This window comes from Monodelphis domestica, chromosome 4 (genome assembly GCF_027887165.1).
Source record: "Monodelphis domestica isolate mMonDom1 chromosome 4, mMonDom1.pri, whole genome shotgun sequence".
Lineage (NCBI taxonomy): Eukaryota > Metazoa > Chordata > Mammalia > Didelphimorphia > Didelphidae > Monodelphis > Monodelphis domestica.
Genome location: NC_077230.1, coordinates 431,309,750 through 431,335,996, shown reverse-complemented (window position 1 = coordinate 431,335,996; position 26,247 = coordinate 431,309,750). Strand labels below are relative to the sequence as shown.

Genomic DNA, 26,247 nt, shown 5'->3' with positions numbered 1-26,247 from the left:
TTTTGAACTTTGTAATTGTTTATTGTATAATTTTCCTTTTCCTTTCCTTGATCAAATCCTTAGAGTAAGGTAGTATTAGATAGGATAAGACAGATGAGTGTAGGTTGTTTGTTATTTTGGGTAAGAATTTCAGTTTCAGTAAAATATAAGTTGGTTTCCAGCACAATTTTGGCTTTGTGCAAAGGAGGGAATTGTTATAAGGGAAATCAGCATGAGCAATGTCACCAACCAGGAACAGGAAATCCTGCAGAGAAGAAGCAAGGGGAAGATTCCAGAACTCTAGAGAGGGACAGGGCAGTTTCTTCTGGGAGAAATAATTTAGCAGCCCAGAGGGTTTTCTGCCTGGTTCTTCTGGGATGGACCTAGAGAGCCAGATATTCCCTCTCCTGTGTCTTTCCTTGAGATTCTGCCTATCCCTGCTGCTGCTGAAGAGTGATTTCCAACAGAGCTGCTCAAGACACCAGAGCACAACTGTCAGTGAGACTTTCTTCTGAACACTGTTCCTGCTCCTTCCCAATTTTATATCTTAACTCAGGGGGTTTAATGTAACTAGTTGTGGGAAACAAATTTATAGGTAGAGAAGTGTTAGATAGTGTAAGTTAACTACTTGATTTTTGATTTTAGAGAAATCATCCCAATTCCCTTCCCTTCCTTCCCTTCCCTTCAAATAAATTATTATTTTACATACATACACACACATATATGTGTATATATATATATATATATATATAATTATAATTTCAGTGAGCAAACGTGGTCATGCAAATTTGATTCTGTGAAAAACAGTTTGAAACTTCAGTGCTATGGACCCATACCCCAAAGAAATATTTATGGTAAAGGTAATAAACCTTGAGGTAAGGCATTAACCCTTTCTCCCAACTTCTTTCTGTCTGACACAGTTAGAGTTATGTTCTTGGGCTTCTGCCTCTCATTCCTCACTACTTATTCCTCAATTTAGAAAAGATTCTTCTAAACATCCATCATGACTCATAGGTAGACTATGAGCCTTCACTGTGTTTACTAGGAGATATTTTTGATTGTTCTTTCCTCTCTTCTTTCATGATATCTCTAGATGTGCCCCTGTAACACTCCAAGATCATGTCTCTCTATGACACAGTGCTGGGGATCATCTTCTTTTCTCAGACTGGAGTTGGGGTCCTGGGCAACTCCTTATTCCTCTGCCTTTATGTCTGGACTTTGTCCAATAGCCACAGGTCAAGGCTATTGGACCTTATTCTGGTCCAACTTACAATGACTAACACCATAGTGCTCCTGTCTAAGGGATGCCCACTAGTAAATTTCTATTTTGGGAACATTTACTTCCTGGGAAACCTAGACTGTAAAATGGTGTTTTACTTCCAAAGGATGAGCCGAGGCCTTGCCGTCTGCACCACGTGCCTCCTGAGTATCTTCCAGGCTGTCACTATTAGTCCCAGCAACTCTAGGTTGGCCAGATACAAAGTCAGAGTTCTGAAGCTCATCAGACCCTCATGTCCTCTCTGCTGGATATTCAACATGATCATAGAAGTAAACGTACCCATATACATTACAGGATCAAGGAGGATCAACAGCAGCCACACAGATGGATTTGATATGGTTTATTGCTACTGGGAAAAGGTGTTTAAGGAGGTGATCATCCTGCCCTCCCTGCGAGATATCCTCTGTGTAGGAGGCATGGTCTGGGCCAGTGGCTACATAATTGTTCTGTTATACAGACATCAACAGAAAGTCCGGCATATACACAGCACGAGCCGCTCCCAGAAGACTTCTCCAGAGATCAGGGCCACCCAAACCATCCTGCTGCTGCTGAGCATCTTTGTTTCTGCTTACTGCATCAACTGTGGCTTCACACTGTATAAGGTGTATGCGACTCATTCTGATGACTGGCCGGTGGTTGTGTCTACATTCAGTGAATTGTGTTTCCCAACCATCAGCCCCTTTTTGCTGATTCACAGGGACACTCAGATCTTCAGGTCCTGCTGTGCTCCCTGGTGGAAGCCAAGTCTCTGTTCTTAGAACAGCTGTTGGGATTTCCCAATCAATTCATATCTGGTTCAAATTCCTTAATGAAGATTTCTGGTTAAGGTCCCAGAACATAGTGAATCCAAGTGGACCTTGTTAAATTTTATATTGGTTGGACTTAATATATTAATTGGTGGTTGCCAGGTATTTAATTTCTAAATCCCAAAGTGAATTACTAAAGTAAATGGAATTATGGTAGTTTCTTTTTACAATAGATGAAAGATATTAAGGAAGAGAAAAAAAGGGAGAGAGAGGGGGAGAGAGAGTTCTGGCTTCCTCAGAGCCAGATAGAAATTCTAAGCCTAGCCAGGGGAAAGGAGTCACAAGACAATGGGCCTTTCCTGGAGGTTCACACCTCCAGAAAGGGCAAGGAAACTAATTCAGCCTTTCACTCACCAAGGTGACCATCTAAAAGAAAAGCAGTCTGAGGTCTCCTGCATGAGCTCCTCCAGAGGTACAGTTCCACAGCCGAGTGTCTTCACTCCAAGTCTGAGTGTCTGTCTTCCAGTCCAGCTTCTAGTGATGGATTGTTCCAGTCCAAATCTGATTGACTGACTTCTCTATATTGATTGATTGTTGTGTGCCTCTGTTTCATATATTTAAAGACCTTTTTCTCTTGTGTCACCTCCCCTAAATTTTACGTCTACCAGTCACAGCAGACACTCTTCTTCAGGACTGCCCACTCAATGTATGAAGTGTGTTCACACCTTTTTTAGTTAGTTATATCTTTTAGTAGTTAGTTCACACCTTTTTGTGGTTAAAATGGGTAGATCTACTTTAAATACTGAGTTAACACTTTCGGGATTAAAATCTAAAAATAGGCTTGGGATTACATTTCAATCTTTGCAATAAATGAAGAGCTAAATACCTTCATTGTTACAATCAGGGGAGAGCCAAATCCAGTCTTCACAACCTGGACCTGTGGGTGTGGAAGATGCCAGCCTTTCCCATCTAAGTATAGTACAGACAGGTTTGAAGGAGGATATGGGATGCTCCCATTCCTTTATGTTTTGAATTGTAAAGCCCTCTGTGGAAGCTCTTACCAACTTCACTCTAAACTCTCTTTCCAGCAATATTGATTGTTACTCTTCCGCTAGCACTTTACCTTCCTCACAAATCAAAATTCTCTTGGTGTCCTCCATACACTTTATTTATGATCTCTATGCTTTTGCAATGACTTTCCCCCTATAATTAGAACAGTAATGATGAACCTATGGCACATATGCCCCAAAGGGCATACTGTGCCCTCTCTATGGGAACACCTGCCATCACCCTCCAGATGTTGATATTAGAAAGCCCGAGGGACTCAGGGTGGAGCTGATCCTCTCCCCCTTGCCATGCACCTGAGGGCAGGCCTTGTCCCCCCCCAATAGGAGTGCTTCCCCCTTCCCCTGTGTGGGGTAATGGGGGTACTGGAGGACAAGGTGGGTGGCAGGGTGTGGCACTTGTTTGGGGGGCAGGAATGGCACATGGGGAGCAGGGAAGGGACAGGGCATGGCACCCAGGCTCCAAAATGTTTGCCATCACTGACCTAGGGAATGTATCCTTTCCTCCTCATGCTGTCTTCTCACTTCTCCCTTATTGAGTCTCTCTTCCTTTAAGACACCCATTTGGTGCTATCTCTATATGAAAACTTAATATTTCTACTCAATCAGGCCCTCTTCCTTCACAACCTCCCTTGGATTTGATTGCTTTGTATTTATTAACTTTGTAGTCATGTTATATGAATATAAATAAAAGTCCTTCCTGTGTCCCTATTATAACACAAGCTCTTTGAGGGAACAGAATATGTTGTAACTCATAACCCTACACTTAGCCCCTCAGAGCCTGATAATTTCCTGCAAAAAGAAACCACAAGAGTGGTTGGGCATTTCCTTCTCCAGTTCATTTTAAAGATGTAGAAACAGAAACAAATAGGGTGAAGTGACTTGTCCAGAGTCACATAGCTAGTAAGTGTCTGACATGAAATTGAACTCATGAAGATTCTTCTTGACTCTAGTCTAGGCACAGCATCTCACCACCTAGCCGGGATTGGGGTTGCATGGGATGTTCAGGAAGGACTAGCACCTCTGGAATGAAGCTTACTGAGCCCTTCTCAGGCCTGCTCACCCACCCCTTCAAGGGTTCTACCTCACTTCTGGCTCCAAGTAGTTGTAACATGAGCAGCTGCCCACCCTGCTAAAACCATCTTAGCAGCCAAACTAAACCAAGTTGTGGGTCACTGACAGGCCTCAAATGTCTTGGTAAGCAGGTCAGTGGCTACCCCAGGCATGTGATGGCTTCCTCTGCCTGAATGGGTGGATGAGCACAATTTGATTCAACGGCCATGAAGGTAGCTGGAGCAGACGCTGTGGTCAGACCCTGAAGATGCCGAGGCCATTCGCTCTGTCCCAGGCCCTCGTCAGAGTTCTTGACTTTTGGGTTTCCTCTGAATTGGATGATCTGGAAGAACGAGTGAGGCTGATGCTTCTGGGCAATACAGCCTTACCTAAAACACTGCACCAGCAAGTCAAGGCATCATCCTGTGATGTCCCTGGTCCTCTTTGAAAGTGAGGAACAAGCAGCAACAAGAGCAACATGATGCCCTGAACCTGCTGCATTGTGAAGGAGACGATCATGTTATCCAAATATCTGTTGGAGATTTTCACAACCGAACAGCAGACTGGCAGATAGTTTTCTTTTTCTGCTGTGAAACGTCCCTTCTAAAGCCATTTTCCTATTCACACACACATTCATGGATGAGGTATCCAATCCCTGGCTGCTACTTCAAGTCACTGGTGTATTCCCACGTCTGCTTATTCCTCGTATTTTAGACCCAAGTGGCCAATGACACATTTCCCAACAACAACCACTTGCCTTATTTAGTGTAGAGCAAGGACATTTAATGAATGATTATAGTAAAAACCATTGGGGGAAAAGCCCTGCCCACACCAGAGAACATGAATGGCACATTCTCCCAGCAAGAAGCTGGGAAGGGAGGGACCCGAGGTAGAGCCCACCGATCGTCAGTAACACGTGTGCCTTCCAAGGAAATGCATCTCCTGAGGCCATGGGGGTGAAAGCTGAAGAATCAGATGAGTCTGGTCCTCAGAACTGAGATTGGTGAGAGCCAAGCAGGGAACAAAAAGGGGATATAAAGGAAGTGGAAGAAGGAAGATGGAGTATGGTCACAAAACCAAAAGAGCTACTTCCCTCTTCTCTCTCTTCTCTCTCTGTGTGTGTCTGACGTTCTCTCCTCTCTTTGTATCTCTGTCTTGAGGTGTGAGTTTCTTTTTAAAACTTTGTACCTTGTCTCTAGTACTGTTCCAGTTTTCCTGTTGACAATTCACCACACCAGATAGTGTGATTAGGCTTCTAGAACTTATTTTTTCTTCTACTTAAAGAACTTATAATACAGTCCCTGCACACATCGTTTAGATCCCCCAGATGGTAGTTAGTATGGTGTGTAAGGAATTAAGTTTAGGGTTTGACCAAATAATGAGAATCTTCGCGTAATCTTGTGGCCACCAGTTTGAAAATACTGTAGTTCAAGCCAAAATGACTTTTAGTAGTTTTATTTACACAAAGGCAGAAGGAGTGAAAGAAGAGAAATGTAAGAAGAGAGTCAAGAAAATGTCTCGCCTGTCACACTAAATGCTGATCCAGTGTGTGGCTCAGACTGGCAGGGCTTGTGAACCCTCAGCTGGAGGACCCAGTGGTGAATTAAATAGAGGATCCTTCCACTCACTGGGCCTCCTCCAAGAAGAGAAGGGAGGCCACTCTGCAACCCATCTCTCCAGAAGCTAGGAAGGCAAGGCCGGCTTCTCACTCACCAGGAGAAGATCCTCCCAGAAGCAGCCCAAGAGCCAAAGTCCCAGTCCAAGCTGACTCAAAGGAGAAGTCCCAAGCCATGTCCAAGAGGTAAGTCCCCAGCCTGATGATCCCTTGGACAGGATGTTCAGGACTTTTATAGTCCTTTTCCCATGCCACTTCCTCTTCCTTCCCCTCTTCCCAAGGACCAATCACAGCCTCCAAATTGCCTAGCCCTGCTCAGGGAGGCAGTGTCTGTGGGATCCACACCTCATCCTCTGAAGGTATAAACTCTCATTAAAGGATTCACAAGTTTCTGACTGACTCAGTTAGAAGAGAGGAGCTCTCCAAGTAAGTGACTGTGAACTCCCTTTCTTACTATTAAGTAGGGCTGTTTTCAAGTTTTTGGGTGATTAATTTACAATAGACAAAGAGAACAAAGAATTCCCTTTCCCAGGTGTAGTTAGAGAATACAGGAGACAAATCGGGTTTCAGGAGATGCCTGTTTGCAAAGAAAAGCCAGGAAACCCCCGAAGTTGAGCAGGAGGAGTCTAGGAGCAGAAATACAGAGGAAGAGGGTGGCCCCATTCCAGCCCAGCATTAAAAGTTAAAGGGCTTATTCAGAGACTTCAGAACTGTCCGTGGTACTGGAAAGTGAACAGAATCCCTTGTCAGTTGAATAGCTATCAGATAAGTTTGTGAAATAGGCCTGATTGCAAATGCTAAAAGAAAGAATCACTGTGGCATTTATTAACCTAATTATGGAGTCCAGGGATGGGGGGGGGGGGGAGGCAGGATTGAGTGGATATGGGAGACTGTTTGTTCCTTACGTTGTATTCTCTACATTACTTTTTCCTCAGGCAACACATTGATCCTTTTTCCTGGGCATTTCAAAAGAAGAACCATTAACTGATAATTACAGGTTTTCCATGACAGAAACTGGCTTAAAGAAGAACACATATGTGATCTATAAAACGTTTATTAAACGCCGAACATATATATCACATCCTGCAAATTCTCAAAGGCTCATAGGCTACAACAGGGAAAAAATGAAACAAAATGAAATGAAATATTCCTTGCCCTCAAAGAGGCTGTATTTCACTGAAGGAAAATGGTATGGATCGAGAAAATGAAGGACAAAACATGCTCAAAAGAGCTAGAGCTGTGGAGTGGAGGACACCAGCAGTCGAAGGCACCAGGATGGGATTCTTGTAGGATGTGGCCTGAGTCACCCGAGTCCTCAACGGAGTCCAAGTATTCCTTCAATCTGGAATTCTGGGAGACACGTGTCGCAGGCCTCCGGGGTCACCCGCCTTCCTTCCTTCCTTCCTTCCTTCCCTGCCTGCCTGCCTGCCTGTCTGTCTCTGCGTGTCAGCATATCTACATGCAGCTATATTTGCTTTTCCTAGTTATCGATATGATGCTTGTCTTTCCTAATTAAAAACATTGCTCCATAGCAGAAATGAATGACAGGGAAATAGGTTTCAAGTGACAACGTTTGTACCACCCAGGGGAACTGCTTGTTGGCTGGGGGGGGGAAGGAAAAGGGGAGGGAGAGGAAATCAATCATGTTGACATGGAAAATATTTAAAAGACAAATGAATAAAATTCTTTTTAAGAAAGCATCTGAAGTCTCACTGGGAGCCACTTGCCGCACCTTCCCTCTTCGTGCCAGGCAGTCAGCCAGACAGGCATCACTCAGCATTTCAAGGATGGACAGCTGTTGGGCGCCATTTACTTAGAGAAACACAGATTCCTTCCCAAATACCCGACCACGAGGTAGCTTTACGTAGAGCCATGGAAAGAGTCAGCTTCCCCAGAGAGGTCGGACCGAGTTCTCTAGTCAAGAGAGAGAGAGAGAGAGAGAGAGAGAGAGAGAGAGAGAGAGAGAGAGAGAGAGAGAGAGAGAGAGAGAGAGAGAGAGATGGAGGGGGGGAGGGAGAGGGAGAGAGAAAGAGGGAGAGGGAGAAAAAGAGAGAGAAACAGAGACATAGACAGAGAGAGGGGGGAGAGAGAGAGCGGAAGAGAGAGAGAGAGACAGACAGACAGACAGAGGCAGAGACAGAGAGAGAAGAGGAGAGAGAGAGAAAGAGAGAGAGAGAGAGGGGAAGAGAGAGGGATAGTAGATAATTACTTTGGCCTGGTCCAAACCAGGCAGGGCTTCAGAGGCCCCAGCAAAGGGGAGCCATGAGGTAAATCAATCAAGGGTTTTAGCCACAAGGTCTCTTCCAAGTTCATGGGCCTCTCTGGAGACTAGAATGCCCAGAAAGCCAGGGAAGGGAGTCAGCCTTTTTCACTCACTCACATGGCAGTTCTAAGGGAGCAGTCTGAGAGCAGCCTGAGAGCCTGAGCTGGAGTTCCTTCAAGGTCACGATCCCAGGTGAAAGAGATGGTCACAGGAAGTTCTTGCCACTTTTAAAGACCTTCCTTTCACCACTTCCTGTGCCTTCCTTCCACTTTATGTGGGCCAATTGCAGTTAGAGCTTTGCTTAGGGCTGTCCAGGGGGCACTCAGTAGGTTTCTGGTTTGTCACCCGCTATTGCACACGTGGGTCGCAGAGCTCCTCACACTGAAGGATAAGTGGGGCGCCCTCGCTTCTGGTGATTAAATCTACAATTGGGCAAGGGGAGAGTCCATCCCATCTTCACACCATGAGGTTACTAAGTACTGCTAAGCTCATTGATTTGATGCTATGCTAATGCATTGGCTGAATGCTTGTCTAATTCATAAGTTGATATTCTGACCCTCAAACCAGTTTCTGGAATATTTTAATCATTGTACACAAAGATGGATACATTGTAGCAGGATCAAATGTAACTGACTTTGCTACTAGCAGCAATGCAATGACCCAGGCCAATTCGGAGGGACTTATGAGAAAGAATGTATCCACATCCAGAGGAAGAACTGGGGGAGCAGAAACAGAAGAAAAACAACTGCCTGATCACATGGGTCGATGGGGATATGACTGGGGAGGTAGACTCTAAACGATCACCCTATTACGAATATTAACAACCTGGAAATGGGTCTTGATCAAAGATACATGTAAAACCCAGTGCAATTGCTCATTGGCTACAAGAGGAGGGGTGGGGGAGGGCAGGGAAAGAATGTGAATCTTGTAACCATGGAAAAATATTCTACATTAATTAAATAAAAATTTCCAAAATAAAAAATTAAAAATAAAATTTGATATTAATTTTTTAAAAAGTGAATGCAATGAAAAATCTAGCAGTACTGAAATGAAGAGGGGAGAAAATATCCCCAGGCTCCCTTTCAAGGAAGGGTGAGGTGTCAAGGCATTATATGTTGCAAACATTTTACTTTTTTTCAGTGTATCAGTTGGGCTGATATTTTCCTCTCTAAATATACTATTTATCTTATGAGAAGGCTGGGAAGGGGAGAGAGAAGACCACTGAATAACTGAGGATGTAAGAAAAAGAAAACATCAACAAAAATAATTTAATTTTTTAATGTCTAATATGATTCCTTACTAGCCTCATTGGAGTCATAATTTAAATGTTTCAGCTGAACACGTGTAACACAATTTTAGCAACCAGAAAGGTTTGGATGGAGCCAATATTTTATGATGAATACCCCAAATATTTCGTTATGCTGGGGAGGGTTTTCAGTTTTTCAGTCATATCAAGCTCATTGTGACCCAATCTGGAGTCTTCTTGGCAAAGATACTGCTGGTTTGATCTTTATCTATTCAGCTTAGTATCCAGATGAGGAAAGGAAGCAAACAAAGTTAAGTGACTTATCCAGGGTCACAAAGCTAGGAAGGGTCTGAGGTGAGATTTGAATCTTAAAAGCTGAGTAGGTCCACAGTCAATGCACTTCCTTGAAAGGAGCTTCTCTTCTCTTGAGAACTGCTCGATTTCCCCCTGCATCTCCTACCTTACATACTTGTGGTAGCCGAGCTCCTTAAAAACTGGCAGGAGACGCCCAAATCAGAATGAAAGTCTTTGAGTTCAGGAAGATTGATTGAGGGTGGCCAGTGGAGGTCTCCTCTCCGCATGTGCCTCCACTCTGCCCTGTGCTAGTTTCTGCAGACCAGAAGCCATCAGACTTGTAGGCAGTCCCAAGGAAGGCCAGCCAGCTGGATGCATCTGTGTCACACCAGTGAGGAGAAACCAGGAGTCCAGCGGGGCAGCCTCCACCCTACCTGGAGCCCTGAGGGGGATCTTCAGCCGAGGAGACATGGGGGAGAAGCAGCTTTGGGACAAGAGCCAGTGTTTGGCCCAGCCCAGCCCAGCAGGTTGAAGCAGAAGGGGGAAGTCCAGAGGTAGCCCCTGGCATGTCCCTCCCCAAACAGGCCTGATCATGCTGCGGGACAGCTGTCCCATCTGCCTGGGGAGGACGGCTCCCTTCTAGAACCCCAGGCTCTAGATCAGTCTCAGAATGGAGAGAGTGATCCGGAGGGAGGTTAAATGGCCCTTCAGGCCATGAGGTGACGGGGTGGAACACTTTCTGGGTGGGGGCCACGGCAAGAGGCCCAGCTCCCAGGAGGCTGGCTGAGGCCCAGCGGACGGCCGCAGACAGCCTTGATCCCCCCCTGGGTCTGCCCACTTGGCCAAGCTGGCTCTTACTCAGACCCTACGAAGGACCACAAAAAGTTTCTGTCTCAGCTGCCGCAGCTACTGGCTGCTGCTACAGCTACTGGCTGCGGCTCCCATGACTCGGGGCTCATTACTGCTCAGGCTGGCCCGAGGCCAGAGTTCCTCATGTGCCTAGACACCACCGAGTCCTTAATGAGACGTGCCAGGTGACACGATAATGGCCGCTCTGGAGGGAGATGAGCTCAGCCACACAGTGCCTTTAAGTTCAGCTCAGAAGGTCTTCCCAGGGCTGGGATGGATCACACGCAGCCTTCTTCATTGGCACCCAGATGGGGGCCAGGTGAGTGTTGGTGTCTGCTTTCGGGGGGCCTCCAGGCAGTTCAGGGCACCTGGGTGACCTCAGCCTAGGCAAGGCTGCTGCGGGGGCAGCTCAGACCCATCCCAGGAAGGGAGCCGCATGGGAAGGCTTTCCCCTCGCTCTGCGGGATGTTGTCCACCTTTGTGGTTGCCTTACGTGACCTCCAGGGGACGCCCTTTCTGAGACTCCCTTCAGAGCCCGGCACTCTCATGGCACTCTTCTCTCAAGAGATTGGCTGGAGCAAACCAGTGTAGCCCCTCTTCGCTTTTCAGGAATCCGTGCCCCGATCAATGTCCCAGCTAGCATCAGGCTTCAGCTGAGATCCAGGGAAAGATTAGCCCATTACCTGGATTTGGAACTGGGTGAGGGCCCGGCCCAAAAGAACCCACTCAAAAATATCTGACCCCCTAGACGCAGGTCTCCACTGTGGCTTTTTATTTGTATTTATTTATTTTTGTTAAACCCTCACCTTCCATCTTGGAGTCAATACTGTGTATTGGTTCCCAGGCAGAAGAGTGGGAAGGGCTAGGCAGTGGGGTTTGGGGAATTGCCCAGGGTCACACAGCTGGCAAGTGTCTGCGGCCAGATTTGAACCCAGGACCTCCCATCTCTAGACTGTACTCTCCATCCACTGAGCTACCCAGCTGCCCCCATGGTGGCATTTTAGACACTAGTGATGAACAAGTCTGCAGAGACAGCACTGCCAAGTTTGGAGAGGCAGCAATCCCAGAAGACGGTTTCAACAGCCGGGGAAAATGGGCCAAACTGAAAGGGAAGCTTCCTCATGGCAGAAAAGGCCATTGCCCGGCCAGAGAGCCAGGCTCTCCATGAGACACACAGAGGACGAGAGAGCCAACTCCAGGGCACTGGGCGGGCACAGGGGCTCCAGGGCAATTCCAATAGAACAGGCCCCTGAGAGACACTGCAGGAGTCCTACTCTCCTGGCCTGCCCCATCAGGGGCCCAGCGTAGTGAAGGGGACTGGCAATGGCTGCTGTGCATTCTTCTCTTAGTGGGTACCCCCAATAAGCCAGGGCTCTGTGCTCAGTTCCAGGAGCCTCGCTTTAGGGAAGCCATGTGGAAACTGATGTGGGCTAGCCTGGAGAATACCTGGGCAAGGGGAGCTGAGGCATTTGTAGGGAAGGGGGAACTCGGGGCACCTCTCTTCTTGCCAGGGTGCCTTCCTATGGAGCAATAGGAGCTCTCCCTGTGAAGCCACTGGCCTGCATGATCCCATTGGTTTGCAGAGACCAGGAGGGAGAACCCCTAAGGATACTCTGGTGCTTGGGTTACAGATGGGGCCAGGTGGGGCTCTGAGACCTACTGGGATTGGGTAATAGCATGCAGAGAGCATTCTTGAAAGGGGATTTGAACCCAGTTCTTCCCTGACATTTTCTCTATTATAGGCCACCTCGAGGAGCAGTGGAAACAGGCCAGAGAACAATCAGGGGGTGTGTTCATGGGTAAGCATTTACGAAGTGCCTACTGTGTGCTAAACCCTGGGACGACAAAGAAAGGCAAAAGGTCATCCAGATCCTTTAGGAGCTCACAGAGTAATGGGGAAGCCCAGCAAACCCATATTCATGAAGGAAAACTGTCAAGGGAAGGCAAGCGTTAGAAATGAGAAGGAATAGGAAAGGCTCTGTGCAATGTGGAAATTTGGTCAGGACTGGAAACAAGGGAAGAGGAGAAGTTGACTCTGAGAGAGCATCCCCGGCCAAGAGGACAGTCGGAGAAAATGCCCAGACAGGAGAGGTCTGAGTCTTGTGGGGGACCAGCAAGGAGGCCAGAGTCTCTGGATCTAGGAGGAATGGGTGTGTGTGTATGTCTGTAGGGTGATCTAAGGCAGAGGGAGGTGGGAAGGGGGGACAGAGGGTTGTGAGCGACGTTGAACACCAAACAGGTGCTCTTCTGCCTGATCTTGGGGGTTCTAGGAAGCCCATGATGGAATATGGGCGGTGACAGGGTCTAAACTGTGCTTGAGGAAGATACCTTTGGCGCCCCAAGGGAGGACAGACAGGGAAAGTGGGAGGATGGTGCCGAGGTATCAGCCCCGGCCAGGGAGAGAGAGGGGTGCCCTCGAAAGTAACAGGGAAGCTTGGAGGGGGTGAAGGCTTGGGGGATAGAATGGGCTCATTTTCAGACATGTTGATTTGAAGATGTCTCCTGGACATCCCATTCACGATGTCTGAAAGGCAGTTCGAGATGCAGAATGGAGGGCAGTGAAGAGACTGGAAGAGGAACCTGTGAGAAGCATCAGTGAGGAGAGGGGACTAAATACACCAGCACCAGAGGGGAAAGGGAAGAGGGCTCAAGGCAAGCCCTGAGGGTTGCTGGAGGGAAGGATCTGCTAGAGGACAAGCCAAAGGAAAGTCCTGAAGAGCGATCATATGGCACTGACCATCGGGATTGGGCCATGGTATGATCTAAGCTCATTTGGGAAACGTTCCACAGCAATGAGAGCTGTACCAGTGTGGGATGGTGTCTCTGGAGGTGAACTGAGGCTCTATTCTAACCCACTGAGGTCCTCAGTGGAAGCTTCCAGCAGAGACCAGGAGGAAGCATGTCACAATGGATTCAGCAAGATCTTCATTGAACTGGGTGCCTCCTGAGGTCATTCTACTGTATTCTACTGTATTCAAAGGCCCCAAGTGACATATTTCCTCTCTCGAGGCTTAAGCTTCCTCCTCACTGAAATGTGGATCATCCACAAGGCCTCTTCCATCTCGGAATGCTGTAGGAGAAAAGGCCTGTGGTGGCCCTCACCTTGTCTACAGTGGGCTGCATAGATGGCTGAGACGGGCTTGTGTGCTTAAGGAAGATTCTCCCACACTTGGGTCCTGACAGGCATCACTTTCATCCCTTTGGCAACAGTCTGGGGTGATCCCTGACTTTTTGGCCAATCCTATCCCCAAGCCAAGCCAGGCCCCTGTGTCAGGTGTGCATCGGAGACGCAGCCAGCAAGACGTGTGTCCTAGGAAATTCCCTTCCCCATCTGCTTCCCAAGAGCAAGTGCCCAGTGATGAGCTCAGCACCTGGACTTCTGGCTCCTGTGTCACTGCCCTGGAAGCCAGCTGGGTACCTGGACTCCTGAGTCCTGACAGAGTCCCTTCAGGAACTGCCTCCTAGTGGGATGCTCAAATAGAGCCTCCACGCCCACCCAGTGGGCTGTCAGCTAGCTGAGAAGATGCAGAGAAGAGAGAGGAGGCTGCCTGGCTCCCATACAGGTCCTCTGCAGGCTAAGAGCTTGCCTTCCTTTCTAGCCCCCAGTCCAGTGGCCATTTGAGTCCAAATCTGATTTCACTTCCATTTCCCAGCCCAGCTCTGAGCCTCCAGGGTTCCTCTGGTGTTCTCCCAAGTTACCAGCTGAGCGTGACGCCCACTCGAAAAATAGAAGGTGTTTTTGCCGGGGCCTACAGTCCTGACCTGGGCTTCTGGCCTCCAGGATCTCATGCAAACTCTTCAGCTGACTTACAGCAGGCGTCTGAGCCCTTTGTGATGCAGACACAATTCTTGCCTGCCCAGGCTAGATCAGCATGAGTTTCCTTTGTCTAACTGTGGCCATATGGCACAGGCTTTGGAGGAGGGTGAGTGAGATTCTGAGTGTCCATGTATATGAATGTGTAAGTACGTGTGCATGGGTGAGAAGGTGAGTGTGTGTGTGCCCGAGCTTGTAGATATCTCTGAGTGTGAGGGATACGGACTGCCACTGTATCTGAGTGTGTGGGTGGATGCGTGTGGTTATGGGTTCTACATCTGGATGAGAGCCTCTGTGTGTGTGTGTGAGAGAGAGAATGTGAGTGTGTGTGAGAATGTGAGTGTGAGTGTGACAATATGTGACTGTGTAAGAGTGCTAGAATATGTGTGAGTGTGAGAATGAATGTGTATGGGTGTGAAAATCTGCGAGTGTGAGAATGTGTGTGTATAAGTGTGAAATGTGTGAGTGTGAGAATGTGAGTGTGAGTGTGAAAATGTGTGAGTGTGTAAGAGTGCTAGAATATGTGTGATTGTGAGAATGAGTGTGTAGGAGTGTGAAATGTGAATGTGAGTGAAAATGAATGTGTGACTGTGTGTGTGAGTGTGAGAACGTGTGAGTGTGTGTGAGTGTATGAGAGTGTGTGTCACTGAACACCTCCTTTGGGCTAGGTTCTCTCCTCCTGAGCCTAGGAGACTGTACTATGGCCTGCCATTAGACTGTGCCTGCCATTTATTTCCTGGCATCTCAGCCTGTGGGTTTCACCCTTTGAGCTCCTGGCCTACGCTACAGGTATTGCAGAGCAGGGGTACGAAGGGCTCTGCCTTCTCTCAGTATTCTTCAGTTTGGTGACAGAAGGTCCAGCTCCAGCCCTGACTGGTCCTGGATTGACTCAGGTTCACCTTCCAAAGTAGTGCTGGCTCTTCCATGCTAGGCCCCTTTTGCTCCAAGGTTGCTCAGAGCCCACCTAGGACAATGAGTGCTGTAGAATGATAGCTACCATCATATAGTGCAAGGTTTGTGCTAACGCTGTACTGTGGGCTTTGCAATTATTAGAATGATCCCTATAACTGTTACCTGGACAGGTAGTATTATCTTCATTTTACAGATAAGGTAACTGAGGCACACTGTGGATAGGTGACTTGTCCAGGGTCACACAACTAGCAATTGTCTGAGACTGGATTAGAACTAGTTCTAATTCTAGGCCCCAAACTCTTTCTAGTGCATTATTTCAGGGAGCAGGAAGCCCCTGCCCCATTGCTCTGACTATATGCCTATCCAATTCATCAAACCCTACTTCTGAGTTGGGAAGAAAATAAAAAAAGAACATATTGGTCTTTTGGGATGCTGATTAAAGGAGGGCAGGGCCCCCCAGTGCTTCACCTGGTCCTTTTGGGCTTCTGCCAAGTGAAATGGAGTAATAATCAGAGAGGATCATGGGAGGGAGGCAAATTCACTGCCCAGTCCTTACAGAGCTCCCCAGAAGTTTTTGGGGGGTGTTTCTGGGATCGTGGACCTCCACTAGTGTCCCTGTAAAAATGGAGGTTTGATCCCCAGGGTTCAATCCCCAGAAGTCCTTGCTACTTCCTTGAATTCTCTATAATCTCACCTGAGATTCCCACCTGGGCAAGATCACAATTTATATTTAAACTGGCTGTAGCACCTACTTCGATCTCTCTTCCTGTACTCAGAGATTGCAACATGTTATTAGTAGGCTGTGAATGGGCTAACCATGCCCTCAGCACGTGGCTTGTTATTTTGTATCCTTGATTTCTAATAATCTTTAATAAACCTCATAAAAATAATATCTTTATTAATTAGAAACTAATTTAACTTTTGAGTCCAAATTGGATGAGAGAAAAACTCTCAATTAAAAACAATGATAGCCTAGATAAATTTCTTTTAAGCCACGTTTCTCCAAGGCTTTTCAGAAAAGCATCTTGATCAGCTCGAGCCTGCTTGCCTATTTGCCTAGGCCCCTGCCTGTGGTCATCCGTTTTGGACTTTCTTGATTCAGATCCCTCACCTGGTCACAGCCCTGTCCACCCAGTCCAGCTACTGCACCCTGCTAGGAGCAACTCTGGCCTCCGATCACTCATCGATGCAGGCTGCTTCCCCAGTTTCTTTAGGACCACAAACCAACTGGTAAAAATGGGGGTGATTTTTCGTTAGGCTATGATTAGCATCCACGTGGCAAGGGGCAGGGGACCATAGGGAAGGAGAAAGAGGAGAAGGAAGAGACTTTTCCAAACAGGAAGTTGATTACAAGCATGGGGCATTTCAAAGAATATCTTTTGAGTGCACTGATTCTGTTACTTCAGGGGGAAAATTCAGCTCCCTGCAATTCTTTGGCCCAATGTGATATTCCAAAAACCCACCCTCACCAGGGGGAGGCAGCTCAGTGGCTCAGTGGATTGAGAGCCAGGCCTAGAGATGGAAGGTCCTGGGTTAGAATCTGGCCTCAGACACTTCCTGGCTGTGTGACCTTGGGCAGGTCACTTGAACCTCATTGTCTACCCCTTGCCAATCTTCTGCCTTCTGACAATAGGCATCTAAATGGAAAAAACCCAAGGAACTTTAATGAGATTGGAGGTTATATTTTTAAGGCTTTTCAGACTCCAATGTTTTATTAAAATCTCTGTATTTTATTGCAATTTGCTGATTGTTTTGTTTAAGGTTTAATTTTGTGGTTTTAAGTTCATATATTAATGTATTCAATACTGTTGTGTTACACGGAATCATTTTAATGTACTGGGTTTTAACTACTGTAATATTCTGTTGTTGTTCCCCTATAACTACACTGAACAAATATTGTTGAATAAGCCCATATAAAAACAGCTTTTTCTATTTTTGACTTTGTAAATTGTCACCAAGAGGATATATGGACTTCATCAGAACCAGTTACAATTATATAACAACCTTTGGAAAATTTAATGAGCCAAATATCTCAAATTGATTTTAAGGGGGTTTTAGACATAATTTTTAGATTTTTAAAAACAATCTCTGATCATTTTACCTGCTCCTAACAGGAGGTAAGGTCCATTTTAGTATGTGAAGTGAAATACAATTTTAATCCCCACCTCCCACATTTATAACAATGTGAACAGATGGGACATCACAGTCTCATACCAAGGAACTGGGAAGTTAATCCCAGGGCATATAGTACCCCTGGATGACTCCCAAAAGAGGATCATCTCTCATTTATAACTCTTCAACTCACTTTACCCAACATCAACAGTAATGGGGTTTGGGTTTTTCCTAGACTCCTCTGCCACATTTTTAAATAATATCTAGATTTCTTGATGATGTTCTAGACCCAAATAAGTTCTACTTTGTTTAAAAATATGTTTGCCAAGGTTGAAACATTGCTACACCTAAAAAACTTGTGACAAATATTCATTTTATTTAAATGTCATACAGCAGACTCATGTAAAAGATGATAGTGTGGTTTTTTGCTATTGAAATTAATTGGGCTATTGAGAATTTGGGGGATATTGATACCTACATATTTGTACTACTGTTCTTTATAAAAAAACTGTTACCTTGTGAAATTCATTTGCTCATACTCACAGTGGATCATGGCCAGATATGAAGAGGAAATGGAGTTTTGGTGAGAAAGCCTTGTATTCTATATTTTCTTAGTTGACACAATGTGTCAATGATTATAAGCTATATTTTGAATTTTAAAACACTTTTATTGTTATATTATTCTTGCATGTGCAATATACTATCTCAGTCTTTTATTTTTTCTCTCCTTTTTCTATTTGAAGCACATGTCCCAGTATTAAGATTTCTTTAACTTTTTGATTTTGCAGTAATATAAGTTTAAAATATATTTGCTATAATGTCAATTCATGCCCCCAAAGCTTGAGACTATAAAAATGATGCCACTAATTGTTTAAAAAATTATGGGACTTTGCTCAATGATTCTGTCTGATTCCAGGACAAGATATACAAAAGAGCCATTGCAAAGGGCCAAAGAAACCAATCCAGGAAGGATCGATGTACTTCTAAGCCAATACAAAGGACTTGAACCTAGTGTGAAGACTCAAGGTTGCGACACTTAACATAAGTTAAGACATAGGCCTTCCTTGTATCCACACTCTGAAAATACTTACAGACGAGTATCCCAAACTTGGCTCCTACCTGGCTCCTATAATCTAATCCCGTTTCTGTCTTTTCTAGTGTGGCAACTTTCTGTAGTCCTGGCTACTGACTGGATAAATGCTTACTTGCTTTGATCATTTTGATTGGGTCCTGATTCAAGGACCTGTTATAGATTCATTTTTCCTTTACTTGGAATTTTTACACATGAGACTTTGATAGTCTATATTTTCATCCAGAAATTATCTTTTTTTAATTTGGATTTTTCTGATGTCTTTTTTTTTACTTTTTTTTAAACCCTTACCTTCCATCTTGGAGTCAATACTGTGTATTGGCTCCAAGGCAGAAGAGTGGTAAGGGCTAGGCAATGGGGGTGAAGTGACTTGCCCAGGGTCACACAGCTGGGAAGTGTCTGAGGCCAGATTTGAACCTAGGACTTCCCATCTCTAGGCCTGGCTCTCAATCCACTGAGCTACCCAGCTGCCCCCTCTGATGTCTTTTTAATTTCTCTTGCCAATTGATTCATATACCTCATAACTCAGCCATGCATCCCTAAATGATCCCTGTGTTTCTCAATCATCCTCTTCAAGGGGAGAATGTAAAAAATATTATTATTTTAAATTGCAAAGTTTAAATTCCTTTTGAGAAGAATTTTAGGTTAAGAAACATGCTACCTCTCCGAATTCAGAAACTGCACTGTTTGGAGAAGACACCATGAAGAAGCCTCCAGACCACAAGCTGCACGAGAAGATCAAGAATGAACTTTGGGTGTGGTTGATCGAACACTTATTTGTATGTATACTTTCATGCCAAAGGGGACTGCCTGCCCCCTAACTGGCTTTTTGTCAGTGCATCTAGCAATTATTTGTTTTGTTCTTTTTTTCTTCTTATCCTCAAATTATTGTCATCCTTAACTTGATTATGTTTTCATGATCCTTTTGGGGAAACTGGTTTCCCAATAATGGTCAAAAGGGGGTATAAAATGGAGATTTGAACCTCAGACCTCAATCACCAGAAGTCCTTGGTACTTCCCAGAATTCCCTATAATCTCGCCTGAGATTCCCACCTGGGGGAGATCACAATTTGTATTTAAACTGGTCATAACGCCTACTTCGATCTCTCTTCAATTGGGAAATGGCTGAACAAATTGTGGTATATGTTGGTGATGGAATACTATTGTGCTAAAAGGAATAATAAAGTGGAGGAGTTCCATGGAGACTGGAACAACCTCCAGGAATTGATGCAGTGAGAGGAGCAGAACCAGGAGAACATGGTACAGAGACGGATACATTGTGGTACAAGAGAACATAATGGACTTCTCCATTAGGGTCAATGCAGTGATCCTGAACAACCTGCAGCGATCTACAAGAAAAAAAGACAAAAAACTATTCTCAAGCAGAGGACAAACAGGGGGAGTGAAAACACCGAGGAAAAGCAACTGCCCGACTACAGAGGTTGAGGGGACATGACAGAGGAGAGACTCTAAATGAGCGCCCTAATGCAAATACCAACAACAAGGAAATGGGCTCAGAGCAAGGACACATGTGATACCCAGAGGAATCTCGTGTTGGCTAGGGAAGGGGTGGGGGGAGTTTGGGGGGAGGAAAAGAAAATGATCTGTTTCCAAACAATGTATGAAAATGACCAAATAAAATAATGTAAAAAAAAAAGATATCTCCAACTGTGCCTCCTTCACACTCCAAGATCATGTCTCTCTATGACACAGTGCTGGGGATCATCTTCTTTTCTCAGACTGGAGCTGGGGTCCTGGGCAACTCCTTCTGCCTCTGCCTTTATGCCTTCAGCACCCACAGGTCAAGACCAATGAATGCCATTCTGATCCAGCTCACCATGACTAATGCCATAGCGCTCATCTCCCATGCAGACTACAAGCAAGATTCCATTTGGGCAAAGGATACTTCCTGGGAACCACAGGCTGTAAAATGGTCTTTTACCTCCAAAGGGTCATCCAGGGCCTCTCTGTCTGCACCATCTGCCTCCTGAGTGCCTTTCAGGCCGCCACTATTAGTCCCAGCAGCTCCAGGTTGGCCAAAGTCAACATCAGAGCTCTGAAGCTCATCAGGCCCTCGTGTCTCCTCTGCTGGATACTCAACATGGTCATAGAAATAAATGTGCCTGTATACATGACTGGATCAAGGTGCAGCAACAGCACTTACATGACTGGATTAGATCTTCTTTATTGCTACTGGGAAAATGTGTTTAAAGTGGTTATTGTGCTGCCCTCCCTTCGAGACATCCTTTTGGTAGGATGCATGATTGGTGCCAGCAGCTACATAGTATTCCTACTGTGTAGACATCACCAGAGAGTCTGGCAGCTTCACAGCACCAGCCTCTCCCCAAGGACATCTCCTGAGGTCAAGGCCACCCAAACCATCCTGCTGCTGGGGGCCGTCTTTGTCTTGGATTACTGTATCAATTGTGGCTTTGCTCTGTATAACGTGTATGCCATTCATTCTAGTGCCTGGGGGTGATTGTGTCTACACTGGCTGTAGAGTTGTCTGGTCTGGGCCTTTTCTTAAAATGGAGGTGGTTGAGAACTCATCAGTGAGATAAAATGGGGATACAAAGACAATTGAAGAAGGAAGTGGAAGCATGAGAACAAAGTCAAAAAAGATTCTCTCTCTTCTTTTTCTTCTCTCTTCTCTCTCCCTCTCTCTCTGTCTCTCCTCTCTCTCTTCTCTGTCTCTCTCTTCCTCTCTATTTGACTCTCTCTGTGTGTCTCTCCTCTCTCTCTCCCTCACCCTTCTCTCTGTATTCCTCTCTGTCTCTGTCTCTTCCTCTCTTCTTTCTTCCCCCCACTTCCTCTCTTTGTCTGTCTCTCCTCTCTCCTTGTCTCTTCCTCTTTCTTTCTCCCTCTCTGTCTCTGTCTTTCTGTTTTTCTTTTCAGAACTTTGCACTGTCTCCTCTTCATCCTATAGCTATGATGAAATTATTGATATGATATACAGAAAGAGAAAAAATCGTGTTTTTGATTCTCCACAAAATCCTCCCAATCCTTGACTCCTCCACTCTGACTGCTTTCTGTAGGTCAATCAGGAAGCTTTTATTATGGTCCTATTATGTGCCAGGCACTATGCTAGTGCCTGCAGAGGATATAAAGGAAGGCCAAAGGCAGTCCCTGCCCCAATGGACCGCACGGTCTAATTAAGAAGTCCTCTAAAACAGGCAAACAAGATATGGACAAAAATATTTTTAAGATAATCAACAGGGAGAAGTATTAAGGATGCCTGGGAAGAGCTTCTTGTGGCCAATGGAACTTTAGTTGAGGTTAGATGGAAGCTAGAGGCAGAGGGGAAGAGGGGCACACTCCTGGGCACCAAGGATGGACTGTGAAAATGGCCAGACTCAAGGGATAGAGTATCTTTGTCCAGGAATAGAAAGGAGCCCTGAGTGGCTGCACCGAAGGGAATGAAAGGGCGAGTAAGGTGCCAGGAGACTGGAAAAGTAGGAGCGGAGCAGGTTCTGAAGGGGTTTTGAATACTGAATCCTGGATTTTGTATTTGGCCATGGAGATCAGAGGGAGTTGAGTTGTGAGTGAGGAATCCCCCAGCCCCTTTACAATGATCAATTTTAGTGCTAGCACTAGGCTTCAGATAATCACAGTTTTAATTTGAGGACAGTTAAATAATATTAGCATCAGTGAATGACATTATAATACCCCTTATGATTTTAGTTTAGACTGTTTTAGGATCAATTTTAAGGTCTGATTCCATTAAACAACACTTTTAATATAGTTCATCACTGATAGTCAGCATTTGGTGAATATGGCCTTGAACTGGTAACCTTGCTGTGTCATGTTCCCTTGGCACTTTCAGCGTAAATCACATGAGTGTCTTTTTTCTTACAGAGTGGGGCTTTGCAGAGAAATCTGGGCAGAGGAAGAAGGATTGTGTTCCCATGAACATGGACGTGTATGGGACTGTGTGACTGGGAAGAAGGGGCTGGGATGTACCACTCTAGAGGATTCTGGAGGCACATGTGGCCCCCAGCTGCCACTGCATCGTGTACATCCATCACTACTCTCATAGGGAGATCATGAGCCTCATCATGAGACATTGTTTGATTGCTTTTCATCTCTTCTCTCATGCTATGTCCAGTGGGGCCTCCATAACACCCTCCAAGCCCATGTCTGTATTGGACACCGTCCTGGGGGTTATCTTCCTTTCTCAGACTGGAGTTGGGGTCCTGGGCAACTCCTTCCTTTGCTTTTACATCTTCACTTTGTTCAGCAGCCGCAGGGCAAGGCCGATGCATGTCATTCTGGCCCAACTGACAATGACTAATATCATAGGGCTCATCTCCAGGGGATTCCCAGAAGGTGTTTTCTTTTTGCAGAAAGGTTACTTACTGGGAAACCTAGGCTGTAAAATGGTCTTTTACGTCCAAAGGGTCAGCCGGGGCCTCTCCATTGGGACCACCTTCCTCCTGAGTGCTTTTCAGGCTGTCACCGTTAGTCCCAGCAACTCTAGGTTGGCCAAAGTCAAAGTCCAGAAGCTCATCAGGCCCTCATGTGTCTCCTTGTGGATATTCAACATGATCCTAGAAATAAATGTGCCATTATATGTAACTGGACCGAGGAGCCACAACAGCAGTTACACAGGTGGATTTGATCTCCTTTACTGCTACTGGGGAAAGGTGTCACAAGGAATTACTATCCTGCCCTCCCTTCGAGATATCCTTTTTGTCGGAGGCTTGGTCTGCTCCAGCGGCTACATAGTCTTTCTGCTGGACAGGCATCATCAGAGAGTCCAGTACATTCACAGCGAGAGCCTCTCCTCAGGGACATCTCCAGAGCTCAAGGCCACTGAAACGGTGCTGATGCTGGTGAGCATCTTTGTTTGTGCTTACTGCATCAGCTGTGGCATCACGCTCTACAAAGTGTACGTGACTCACCTTGGTGTCCAGGTGATGAATGTGGGTACCTTTGCTGCACTGTGTTTTCCAACCATCAGCCCCTTTTTGCTGATTCACAGGGGCGCAGTTTAATATGAGGCTGTGCTGCCTGGCAGAGGCCAAGACTCCATTCTGGAAGTAGCCATCAGGCTTTACAGATTGATTTTTCTCTGGCTAAAACTCCTTAGTGAAAGCCCCCGCCTGACACTCCCTTATCCTAATAAGGAAGTCAAAGTGGACTCGGATCTCTGGTTGTTGGAGCTGCAACTGTTCTCAACCAGAAGAAAACAGAATAAATGGGCTTGGAGGACTTGGCAGCCATTTGGGCATATGCTCCCCTCAGCTTAGAGTTTGACATGTTAAGCCTTCTGTGTCAGCCCTTGCCAACCTGACTCCAAACTCTCTTTCCAGCATCGTTGGTTGTCACTCCTCCTCCAGTCCTTTAGTTCTGGAGGCCAATGTACCCCGACTGATTAACAAGGTCCAAGGAGGCAAGGTCAGCAAAGCAGAGCCCAGAATGAGGGCCCCCCACTGATTCCCCTTTTGTGACTTCTTTCCCCAAATTTTCCCCACTAGTGGATTTGTTATGATTATTATTTTCTCTACAATACAGGAGAAATAACATGAGAGCAAATACTAATAGAATCAATAAATATATAGCCTACTTTAAGCCCCCCAGGTTATTACCCCCAAAAGATTGCAATTACAGAATGAAAGCACAAAGATTACTGCCCATGACCCCTCCTTTCCCAAGCACAAGACATGCTCCAAGACCCTACAGTAAATACCAGCTGAAAGCTTGAGGACTATAATGAATCTTGTCCTACAGTTACCACACTCGAGTGAATTTGTTGGAACAGAAGCCAAACAGCATTGCCAGGCACTTGAAAGTAACACAAGAAACACAGAACCTGTAAATTGAGGAAAACCCCAAAATTGGTCTGCCTGACGTCCTCACACCTAGATAGGAAGATGTTTTGTTGTTCATCTCCCAAGCAATTATGCTGGAGAGTGAAAGCTGGCCAAAAGCACAGTGATCCTCTCAGCAGGTCAAGGCGTAATAACCTACAAATGGCTTTATTCACATTAATCATATCTATGACAGAGTGTTGTAGAAACCTTGTAAATGATCACAGAATTCTTTGTTGTAGTAACAGCACAAGAGTGTTGTTTAGGTGATTTGATAATATCCAATCAAACTGTAGAATGTCAGATATGTAGAGAATTGGTTATGTGTGTGTACCAAAAACTATATAATAAATGTACCATGGTACTATGGCAGAGCACTGCGTGCGATGCCTGCGTACATGGGCTGAATGCACGGTGTAGAATTGGTTATGTGTGTGTACCAAAAACTATATAATAAATGTACCATGGTACTATGGCAGAGCACTGCGTGCGATGCCTGCATACATGGGCTGAATGCACGGTGTCTCTCACCTCATTTATCAGACCGTGACGTCATACTTGGGCAGACAAATTCTGGGTCCTCGGAGAGGCCACTGGACGGACCTCTGTACTTTACATTCCACCTAAATCTTAATTCTCTTTGGTTATCACACACTCTGTTAATGCTCTTCCTGCTTTGGTGCCGTCTTTCCCCGTACACAGGGATATTAAAACACTTCCTCCATCTTCTGGCTCTCACAGAGACATAGGTCAGTTTTGGAAAGAGAGACAGACAGACAGGCAGACAGACAGACACAGACATAGAAACAGAGAGAGAGACAAAGAGTCAGACAAAGACAGAGAAGGGGACAGACAGACAGATCCAGTGACAGAGACAGAAAAACAGAGACAGTGACAAAGAGATAGACACAGTCACAGATTGATACAGAGAAGCAGAGAGAGGGACAAGGATCAGAGACAAAGTCCATAGACTCAAACACAATCCTTCTGCCCTCTCCCATTGGTACACCATAAATGTCTGAATAAATACTTCAGAGATGCTACTCAATCTATCATTTGCAATCAGGACTGTTACAAAATTGATTTTATTTCTGTTCAATTGACAAGGGACTCTTCAATGGGGAGTTCTAAAGTCTGTCTGTGTAAGTCCTTTGACTTTTAATGCTCAGGTTCAAATTGAACTCGACCTTTTCCTCTGTATTTTGGCTCCTGTGTACTTCCCACTCAGGTTTTGGAATTTCCTATCTTTTCTTTGGAAACAGATGTCTCTCAGATCCATTATGTGTCCTGTGTTCTTTGTCTACAGCACAATAACTAACCTTTTGTAACAATCTAAATGGATTTTGTTATAAGTTCTTGAAATTAAAAAAACAACAACTAGTGCTGGGATTCCAATCAGGCTGTCTGGTGCAGTGAATTGTCTACAGGAAAAGCATCTGTTATACCCTCTTAATTCCTTGATTTCTAATGATCTTTACTAAACCTCCTTAAAACATAATTTCTACTATTAGAGATTTTATTTTTACATGATAGTTGAGATACTTAAAACCTTTATCAGAATTAGATCAATGAAAAGAAGTATAAGTAGAAAGAAGGAAAGAAGCTGAAAAGGATGAACGGATATCCAAATAAAATCAAGGGAGTGGAAAAAAGGAATGCATGGGCAGATGAGAAAGGGAGAGGTAGAAGGGGGTAAATATCTCTCATGAAGAGATACATAAGAATCAATAGAGTGGAGGAGGAGTTGGGGGTGTCAGAGAGCTATGTTTGAACTTAAAGCTCATCATAATTAGCTCAAAGTGACTTCCGGTCAAGATGGTGGCTTAGACAGAGTTAAAGTTCAGATCTTCGAAAACCCTTCCTGACCGATCTCACACTGTATGCTCCTAGGGCACCGAAGTTCAAAATGAACAACAGGATAGACCCCAGGAACCCTCCTCCTGGGCCTGGATCAAAAGCTACGGCCCGCCCCCCAAAATCCAGAACCCTAGATCACTCAGATCTAAGGGGTAGGCAGAAGGAAGGTCCCACGACCCATCCCCCCAACCCAGAGCACTGAGTCTGAGGCAACAGTGGGAACCTCAGAGCCAGCAAAAGGACCTCAGGACTGGCTATTCTGAA

The 26,247-nt window shown here is 45.5% G+C and overlaps 2 protein-coding genes, 1 long non-coding RNA gene and 1 pseudogene across 4 annotated transcripts in view; 3 read left to right on the top strand and 1 right to left on the bottom strand.

Annotated features, from left to right (window-relative positions):
- Positions 1-1,098: 1,098 nt before the first annotated feature.
- monDomV1R1246 (vomeronasal 1 receptor monDomV1R1246) lies at positions 1,099-2,016 on the top strand. The gene is given in 1 exon segment (NM_001166820.1): positions 1,099-2,016. A coding segment is annotated over 1 exon segment (918 nt).
- An 11,902-nt stretch (positions 2,017-13,918) lies between these two features.
- On the top strand, positions 13,919-24,499 carry monDomV1R1245 (vomeronasal 1 receptor monDomV1R1245). Of its 2 annotated transcripts, XM_056825090.1 has the most exons (2): positions 13,919-14,991; positions 22,172-24,499. In XM_056825090.1, the coding sequence occupies exon 2, from the start codon at positions 22,360-22,362 to the stop codon at positions 23,308-23,310; it is 951 nt and encodes a 316-aa protein (XP_056681068.1). In that variant the 5' UTR covers positions 13,919-14,991; positions 22,172-22,359; the 3' UTR covers positions 23,311-24,499. The 2 variants fall into 2 exon arrangements, with proteins under 2 accessions (XP_056681068.1, NP_001160291.1); NM_001166819.1 differs by lacking the exon at positions 13,919-14,991 and having other exon boundaries at positions 22,450-23,310.
- LOC130458796 (uncharacterized) overlaps positions 19,573-26,247 on the bottom strand; it is a 23,094-nt gene continuing 16,419 nt past the window's right edge. The window contains exons 2-3 of the long non-coding RNA XR_008918175.1: positions 22,673-22,863; positions 19,573-19,665 (exon numbers count right to left, since the gene is read on the bottom strand). This is a non-coding gene — a long non-coding RNA (uncharacterized LOC130458796). The remainder of the gene's footprint in view (positions 19,666-22,672; positions 22,864-26,247) is intronic.
- monDomV1R-ps1217 (vomeronasal 1 receptor monDomV1R-ps1217 pseudogene) lies at positions 20,011-20,795 on the top strand (annotated as a pseudogene).

Bases quoted from the DNA above. Each gene is read 5' to 3' on its own strand.
- monDomV1R1245 (XM_056825090.1), top strand. From the start codon at position 22,360: ATGAGCCTCATCATGAGACATTGTTTGATTGCTTTTCATCTCTTCTCT.